Here is a 9,702-nt window from a genome sequence, read left to right on the forward strand (position 1 = left end):
TAATTAATGAAAAATAGCTTATGGCCTTAATTTTGAATTGAATTACATATATGATCTTCAATTCTTCATAATACTTCCGAATGTTAAATTAATTTTGCAAATATTGTAAACTTATTCAAAATTTCATCAATAAAATAATTACTACTATTCGATAATCTATATAGCGCGCGTATGACTAAAGAATGAGTAATCACCCACGTCAGCAGATTAACTCTTAATCCTAATTTCTCGATTAAAGAAAAATCCAAATAAAAATTAAAAACCCAGGTATATATCTGCGGTATATACCGTATTTACGGTATACCGCATCATACCGAACCATACCGCAATTGCGGTATGATGCGGTATACCGCGGTATATGCAAACTGCATACCTTTACCGTACCTAAAACTGTCGGTACGGTATGATACCGTACCGAAAAGTACGGTATACCGAAATTCGATATTTTCGGTATTTTTTCGGTACGGTAAGTGCGGTATTTCGGTATTTCGGTATTTTGGTATTTTTTCCCAGCCCTAATTTAATCTACATTGGGCGACCATCACTGAGGCCCACTTAAAATCACCACTGATAAACAAAGTCTGAATTTGTTCTTATCCGCCACTGAGCCCCAATACTTCCTTCCATTTCTTTTTATCTTAAAAACTCGGACCTCGTCCTCAGATATTAATTTGACGTCGTCGCCTAGCTTCTTCGTATCTCACATTCGCCGCCGTGGAGATTTTCGTTATTTTCAGGTGAATTTTCTCCTCTTCAGCTCTATATTTTACTATTTTATTTTTGTTTTTTTTATTTCTCTTCCATTTCTACACGTTGGTAGGTTAATATTTCAGATTCAATTCGGGCTATGGTACTTTATATGATGCTCCTGTTTTAAGATGCTGATTGGTGTTGTTTAATATGCTTGTTTGAATTTAGAAACAATTGCATGAGTTGCAGTCAAATTAAGAGTATACCATCTCCCTTTTTCATTATTTCCATCTTCAGTTATCGTACTGGCTGTTTGTGGAAATACTCAATTAGGGTTTTTCTAAACTACATGGACTAGATCCAGTAGAGTGATGCAGTGGAAATGTTGCTCATTTGGTGGAATTATGGCTTTCTTGTGGTATCGAGAGTGGTAATATGTTTTAGTAATAGCGATGGTTGTATGCACACATTGGATAATCTGTCTATTTAATGTTTTCCCTAGAAGGGAGATGTTAAATACATTGTGTATTTTCTATCATACTAATTCAAAATCTTAAACTCTTATAGCTTTGTGTTTTGGCCCTTGAATGGATATTTCCTGTTAATGGGATTAGTCCAAGCTGAACATCTGCCATTCTGTTCTTTTATTTCGATAAACAGGGAGATGAGATGTTTGGGGGCAGAGCTCTCCGCCGGTTGCTAAGAGAGAGACTTCAATCACAAAACACTGTATGATTCTCTTTCTTGGTTAGATTTTACATTTGTTCTGTCTGTATAGTTTCTCATTTTCTTCAATGCTATTAATGTATGGTTGGTGAAATCATTCCTCTGGTCCCAACAACAGATACTGAAATATGTGCAAAATCTGCTCATGATTGATAGTTGATTGGGATTTGTTCCTTCGTACCGAACTTGTACAATGAATGCATCTGTTCATTTCTGAAATTCTATAAATAAGAGTATGTATTATCAAAGTCTATGGGAAACCTGATACACAACTTCTTTTCTCTCACAAAACCTTAGGTTCAATTTTTCTTTTTCCTGATATGGAACTGAGAAACTCTTTTCATATTCTTTGGCATAACCAGCATCTAGGCAATTTCTGAATTAAGTGCTTAAAAGAAATGCTGAAACGGCGATGCCAATAATTTTTTGCCTTCAGGTATCTCCAGTTTTGTCATCTTTTATTTCTAAGAAAGGGCAGGAAGCAGTTGGATCTGCCACTGCTAAGTCCTGGAGGGTATTGGCTCTATGTGGGGCAGGTGTCTCAGGGTTGTTAAGTTATGCAACAATAGCATCTTGTGATGAGGCTGAACATGGTTTGGAGGCTGCCACCTATCCTTGGCCACACAGTGGCATTCTAAACTCATATGACCATGCTTTGTAAGTTAATCTGTAGCTTTCTCAAGTTCTTTTTTTGTACTCTGTATTTAAGAACTGAATTACTTCAGTTCTGCATTCTTTGTTACCGATATAAACGAAATGGTTTTGTAACTTGATTGAGTTAATTTTTATGTGTCTATTTGCTTATAGATTCGTTCTTGTAAAGATTTCTCTTTGAAATAGTGGGACTAAAATATGTTTGGAACCAACTCATTGTGTTACATAACCTCTAGGCACTTATAATCCCGTATATTGGTTTGTAACCAGTTATCAGGATTTTGCACTGCATCAATCTTTTGTAGCTGCTTTCAACCTATAAGTATCTCCTATAATATCAACTTGGTTAATGGAGGCCTATCAACGCAGTTCTTCCCCCCGCCTTTGGTACTTGACAGTGAAGAAAAAGTTGTATTTTGGGGCAGTCCGTTTTCTAGATTTTCTCCTTTTATGTGTGCTGTATCCTTCTGTTCTTAAGGTATGATCAACCCAAAGTATCTTATTTTTAATAATTAATGATGACCAGCTTGATGTCCGAATTGTACTATGCATTCTGCAAAAAGACCACCTTCATATTCTCATTCAAAAATACTCTTTCCTTCAGCATATACTTGACCACTAGAAGGTGCCAACTGAAATTAGAAGGGGACATAATGTTTGTATGATCATGATTAATCCAAGAAAAGAAGATTGTTTTTTAATGAACTAAACAAACTATGCCAAGGGAAAGTGAGATTGGATCTATTTGCTCCTATACCAGTATATAGTTGCAATGTGCATTAAATTTCTGCTCTTTGTTCGGTTAATGTTCTAGTGCTTTCTGCTGAAAGTATTCTCTGTTGTAACTGTAAGCATTGCAATAACATGTCTATTATGTAGTTATGTTTTTTTATCAACTTATGAGATACTTATCCCATTATAAAACAAAGGGTTGTCTTTATCTGTTCTACCAAATATGATGGATTAGTTTCCACTACTGTGATTGGATTTCGTCCTCTCTCCATTTAAATACTTGAATGCTCTTCATTTCCAATTGATTTTAAATTAAAATGCCTTCTCCATGTTAAACAGGATTCGGCGTGGTCACCAGGTGTATCAACAAGTGTGTGCCTCCTGCCATTCAATGTCCTTAATTTCATTCCGCGACTTGGTAGGTGTTGCATATACAGAAGAAGAAACTAAAGCTATGGCTGCTGAGATTGAGGTAGTTGATGGGCCAAATGATGAGGGAGAGATGTTTACTCGTCCTGGCAAGCTCAGTGACCGGTTTCCTCAGCCATATGCAAATGAACAAGCAGCTGGGTTTGCTAATGGTGGCTCTTATCCTCCTGATTTAAGTCTTATAACCAAAGTATTTTCTACCACTCCGGGCTCTCCCTCATTTCTTTATCCTTGGAATGTCATGTCATCATCTCTCCTAATTTTTTCCCCTTTAGGCTCGCCACAATGGTCAAAATTATGTGTTTGCCCTATTGACTGGATATCATGACCCTCCTCCTGGTGTTACAGGAAGTTCTTCTGGTTCGTATTTAATTTACCTTGGCAAAGTCCAATATTATATTGAAGAATTTGCGTGGCTGTGTCTAAAATGACCTCATCTTAGTATAGAGTTTTTCGAACTTTAGTCTGTATTTGGCAAATGTCAGCTCACCAAGTGGATTAACATGTTCATTGCTACCCTTCCCACTTTAAACATACTATTGTGCTCCTTTTTGTTTTTTTTTTCTCTTTTGGTAGGTCGCGTGGCAGGGTGTCTCTTTATGCATCTGGTCACCCTTACCACCATCAGCACTCTTTTTACTTCTTACATCCTGATTCAAAGCTTAATTTTCAAGTGTTAACAGCACTTTCAAAATTTGTTGTTATGGCTGGTACCTAAACTTTGATCTGCAGCATTCCTTATATTACGTGGTCCTGTCCTTGGATTTTTGTTTAATTATTCTAGTGGTTTTGAATACTTCAAATGAATCTCTAAATGTAGTAAAATGATGTTAAAAATCATTTTAGAAGTAGTGTGTTCATGTCATGTGTCCTGCGTACATGAGACTGTCATGCATATTTTATGAGAATAAACAATTATTCTTTCATTTTATTTGTGGATTCTGGTTTGGATTATCTTTTTAAATATTCACAGTTTGTGATTGAATTTTAATGCCATTACTGACGATTTGGTATTTATATATGGGATTCTAAATAGCGCAAGTATTTGCCTTTTTAGATTGGTGAAGGATTGCATTATAACCCTTACTTCCCTGGTGGAGCTATTGCTATGCCAAAAATGCTTAATGATGGTGCCCTTGAGTATGAGAAGCTCAGGTAAAATCCCTAATTATTTCCTTGCACATAAGCACATGTTTGTTAGGTCTTCCATTCATGCATAGGTCCGAGATATAGGTCACATTCCCATTTCATGCTCAACTCTTTATTTGCTATCTTTTGTAGATGGGGGAAGATGTTGTCACATTTTTAACATGGGTTGGCCGCTATTGCAGCCTCCGGATCGGCGAGCGGTTTTTTTTCTTTTCGAAACACTAAATATACGCAATTTGCACGTTATTCTCGTTCACACCACTTGTTTTAACGAGTACTCTCTATCTTAATTTCTGTACAAGATCAACAACGCGAAATGTAGCACAACAACGAGCCTACTCCGGGGACGAGCGGGTCTCAAACTCCCACGGTACCCGTGGGAGGTGGATGGGGTCCGATGCCCGGGTACTACTACCCTTGGCAGCAGATGATGCTCGGGATGGCACCCGGGGGTGGTACGCCGGGATGGCAGGGGATGCCGGGGGGGTCCGGCGATGCAAGGCGGGCAGGGGGTACCCGGGGGTGGTACGCTGGGATGGCAGGGGATGCAGGGGGGACCGATGATGCCGGGGTGGGCACCCAGGGATGCAGGGGACGCCGGGGGGACAACGTCTATCACCCCAGTTTTGATTTTGGTATTGCTTCTTCGCACACATCGACCCCAGCGAAGACGCAGTTCACTGAGACCTTCACCTTAGAGGAGTTGGGAATAGATCTGGGGATGCGGGCACTCCCGTTCAAACGGGGGGAGTAGGGTGGGGCCGGGGGGCGCCCAAGAAGAAGGGGAAGAGGGTGGTCGGCGAGTCGTCGCAGCCGACTGGTGACGACAGCCAACCACGGAGGAAGTGGAAGGACGCGGAGAATGTCGCGCTGGCCAAGGCATGGGTGAGTGTAAGCGATGACCCCTTCGCCTCGAACAATCGATCCTCAACTTGTGGGCTAAAATAGCAGCAGCCTACAAGGCATTTTGCCCGGTGGGGAGGCCATGCAGCGGGGAGGAGTGCCGGAAGGGGTGGGACCGAATCCGGTTTGGGGTCTCCCGATTTTCGGGCTTGTACACCAACGCCTTCCGAATGAAGTCCAGTGGCCAAACTGACGAGGACTGCAGGAGGATGGCGGAGAAAGAGTTTTCCTTGCCCGGGCTTTACAAGGAGTTCACCTACTGGAACTGCTATGAGGTGCTAATGGACTCCGAGAAGTTTCGGGCAGGTGTCGATGCTGGCTGGCCGAAGAAGCAGCGTCTGAACTATTCCGGTGATTACGCTGGCGGCAGCAGCGGCGGCGGTTCCCACGACCTTCCCGAAGATGCTCAGGAGACCCCGTCCCCTCCTGCATTTACTCGCCGCACTCGCCCGGTTGGTCAAAGGCGGGCGCAACGGGCTCGCCAGAGGTCCCAGGAGGTCCAGTCGGCATCCCCCATGTTGGCAGCTCGACAGCCGACCTCGTCTTCTTAGCGCGGCAACAAGCGCGGGCTCAGGTGATCAAGGTCATAGATCAATGGAAGATTGCAACCGACCCCGAGGAGAAGAAATTTTTTCACGCGGTGCTCGTGAGTATGCGAGAGGATTTGAATCTCGCCGCGGCACAGGTGGGGGGTTCTGACGCGGGCTTAGATGCCGCAGATTTGGGGGTCCCTGATAGCGGCGACGACGGCGAGGAGTGAGGCGGAGGCGGAGGCGGGGGCCTCGTGCGTGGATTATGAGTTTTTTTTTAAAGTAATGTCATTTTTAATGGATTTTTTTTAATTAATGTACTTTTTAAAATTTTAATATTATTATTGAATTTTCCCGTATATGTGTCGTAAATTTAATTCCATATTTTGTGTGATTGTTAATTATTTGTTTTTAGTGCTGATGATGTGGCTGGGCTAAGACTGTCCAGTTGCTTGTCCTGATGATGTGGCAGGGGGGATTTTAGTGCTGATGATGTGGCAGAGGAGTTTGTGGCTGGGCTATGGCTGAGCTATTGGTTATCCACTTCCTATCGTGGATGCTCTTACTAGAGAAAAGATTTCTGCTCTTACTAGAGAAAAGATTTCTTGGTTTTTTCCAGCTGCTAATGGAAACTGTTATTGTTTGAATTGCTGTATGAAAAATGAGAGATATAGAGAACGAGATGCCTGAAAGTGCAATTCCGTGTAATAACCTAATAATACTATTTTTCTCAGTTACTCATTCAAAGAATTTCATTACTTGAGCAAAATGTTCATTGTATTATTTGAGATTTATTTAATCACTGTGGATGGTACCGGTTTTGAAATAAAGCTTCTCCTGATTAAGCTGTATTCTTTGTCATTCACCTAAAGCTTTATCTTAATTATCAAGAAATACATGCTTGAATGCTCCTATATTAGTAACAAAAATTCTTATGGTCCAAAAAATCAGGCATCTTTTACCATTAGGTATTAGGTTTTTAATATTTAGAAGCTTTTTTTACTAGTACTACTCCTACATACTTTATTATTGATAAGAATCTCTGTAATTCAATTTACTTTTTTTTCTTATATGTTACTTCCTCCGTTCTATAGTAGTTGAGTCATTTTGCCATTTTGGTACGTTCCATAGTAGTAGAATCATTTTCATTAAAAGTCAACACATTTCTTATCACTTATTTTATTCTTTCGTACTTTATTTTCTCTTATCTCTCTACTTTTTTTCATTTTCTACTTTATTCTTTCTTTATTTAACTCACTTAACACAATTTTTCTTAATCCATGTGCCAAAAAAAATACCTCCACTACTATATAACTAACTTTATATTAAAATTCATATTATTTGCAATCCTTCTATTTTGAGAAGATGGGGAATATTATATCAATTGATGATTTGTTCAAACCTCAAGAAAAAAAGGTTATAACTGTGTAAGGAATCCTTAGAGCATCTGTAAGGGAAAAGGTAAATGGAGAGGTAAACTAATATAACTACTATATTTACCTTTTTTTCATGAAAAATTATTCTCCAAGGGAGAGGTATTTGAGAAGATATTATACATTTTCTCATTTTGAAGATGTATCTTTACCTCCCCATCAATGGAGAGGTAAAATCTTATAAACCATATTTGCCTTCTTTTCATGAAAAATCATTCTCCAAGGGGGAAGGTATTTGAGAAGGTATTACACTTTATGTTTTTTTAATGCATTTGTACTATTATCTAATTTTAAAAAAAATAATTTACCTTTCTATATACATTTTCCCTTTAGAATATATTCATTGTTAGAAGGTTATATTTCACATTTTAAAAAGGTAAATACATAATATACAATTTCTATATACCTTCTCTCCTTGGAGATGCTCTCATGGAGTTGGAATGGAATGATTTATACCTGCGAAATGACTTTATTATATTGGAACTGAAGAAAAAATATAACTCTACTAACACGGAATGGAGGAAGTAATTTTCTTGTGTTGCTGCAATTGTTTCCCCATATGGATATTTTTTTTGTTCTAACTATTTTGAAATGGGCAACTATATCTTTGCATTCCATAGACCCTACTTTTTTTCAATTGATTTATGTTAGTTTTATTTGAAACTTTATATGAATGTAAACTCTGGGAAAAAAAGGATAGACCTAGAGGGGCTTGTATTATTATTTTATTGACTTAGCAGGGTCCATAGTGGAGCCGCGGCGGCCCACTGCTGGACGAGGGGAGCCATGACGTGGGCACAGCCGCGCACGCGGCGTGGAAGGGGGCAGTTCAGCGGCGATCGTCGGTGCTGGCGTTTTAATTTTTTTTATCTTAAATATTTCCTATAATTACTCCCAATTCTCTCATTTTTTTTCATTCACATATCCACATCCATAGTACAATCCACAAACATATTTTCATCTCTCTAGATTTTTATTCGTAGTCAATATGCAAGGCGGAGATAGTGATTCACCCGGCACTGGAGAATCTGGATATCCGAGCAGGGGGTACTACAGTGGCGGTTCTGGTGCAGCGAGTACCGGCACTAGCACCCCCGCCTTCGACGCGTATGGCAACTATTATTATCAGCCTTCATCCCATATGTGGAGATCCAGCCCCCCTCCATCCCAGGGGTGGGGCGGCCATCCTCAGCCTCCATCCCAATCGTGGTGTCCGCCGTCATCCCAGTTTCGAGGTCAACCCTCCTATCAGAGGTCTGTGGGCCATCCCCAATCGCTGTATGGGGATTACCAGCCCAACATGGACGCGATTAATAATCCGCGTCCGGATACCACTATTCTCTACGTTCAACCCACCCAATCTCTAGGAAATTTTGATACTTTAAGCCGGAAGACACCCCGGAGCGGAATGAGGACCAGATCCGCAAAAAGTGGAGGAGGATTGCTACCGCCGTCAACAGGTTCTCGGGCATCTACGAGAACAACCTCCGCACAGCTGAGAGCGGCCACAGCGAAGCCGACATAAAGGCTTAGTCGCTAGAGATGCATCGAGTCGATGGGCACCCCGGATTTACTTACTGGGACGAATATGTCCTTCTCCAGGACTCTCCGAAATTCAAGGCCCTTTGCGAGCCAGAGGGTGGGGCTAGGGTCGGGACCGAAGCGGACGAGACTTGGCCTAGCCGGTAACTACAGCAGTAACAGCGACTCACATTCCCTCGACCTCAACGAAGAGGTCGAGGAGGAGCCGCCATCCACATTCTCTCGCCACCGACGTCCCAAAGGCCAACAATCCACTATCTGAGATGCTAGAGCCTCTAGAGCCGATGCGGTCGCGTCTACATCCTGCTTGGGAATGTCTACCCCGGTGGTAGTGTTGGACAAGAACTTGGACTCCAGATGCTGAAGCATCTGGGCAATGTCGCTAATGCCCACGCTGCGGCGACCGACCCTATCACCAAGGGAGTGTACTGGGACATCATACAAAGGCTGAGGGGTCATCTGGGGATGACAGGGTTCGCGGCACCGGCGGCGGCGATAGGGGACGAAGATGGGGATGGAGATGGAGATGTAGCGACAGATTCCGATGATGCAACCGAGTGAATGGAGGCGGTATATTTTTAAGTGTTTTTATTTAATTGTCGTTGTATAATATTCCCTTATTTATAATACAAAGAATATTTAGTTTTTTAAAAAAAATTAATGATGCTTTTTTTAATTATTTTCGTCATATAATTTTTATTCCAATCTAATTAAAATATACCAACAATTGATTAAATGATGTGATTTGTGATTGTGGCGTGACTGTTATTGGGCTGGACAAGTTTTTGTAGCTATGAAAGTATTTTTGTGGTTGTGGCTTAGTTGTTCCACTCCGCTATAGACACTCTAAGAGCGGATAATATTATGTACTAGTACTTTGAAAGAATTGGGCAATTCTTGGTCTAATTGGGTCA

At 41.0% G+C, this 9,702-nt stretch overlaps 1 protein-coding gene across 1 annotated transcript; it reads left to right on the plus strand.

Annotated features, from left to right (window-relative positions):
- The first annotated feature begins 581 nt into the window (after positions 1 to 581).
- On the plus strand, positions 582 to 6,582 carry LOC121791163 (cytochrome c1 1, heme protein, mitochondrial-like). The gene is made up of 6 exons (XM_042189190.1): positions 582 to 737; positions 1,351 to 1,419; positions 1,853 to 2,073; positions 3,142 to 3,421; positions 4,289 to 4,386; positions 6,286 to 6,582. The coding sequence occupies exons 2-6, from the start codon at positions 1,360 to 1,362 to the stop codon at positions 6,380 to 6,382; spliced, it is 756 nt and encodes a 251-aa protein (XP_042045124.1). The 5' UTR covers positions 582 to 737; positions 1,351 to 1,359; the 3' UTR covers positions 6,383 to 6,582.
- The last annotated feature ends 3,120 nt before the right edge of the window (positions 6,583 to 9,702 follow it).

Source organism: Salvia splendens, unplaced genomic scaffold, assembly GCF_004379255.2.
Source record: "Salvia splendens isolate huo1 unplaced genomic scaffold, SspV2 ctg741, whole genome shotgun sequence".
Taxonomy (NCBI): Eukaryota; Viridiplantae; Streptophyta; class Magnoliopsida; order Lamiales; family Lamiaceae; genus Salvia; species Salvia splendens.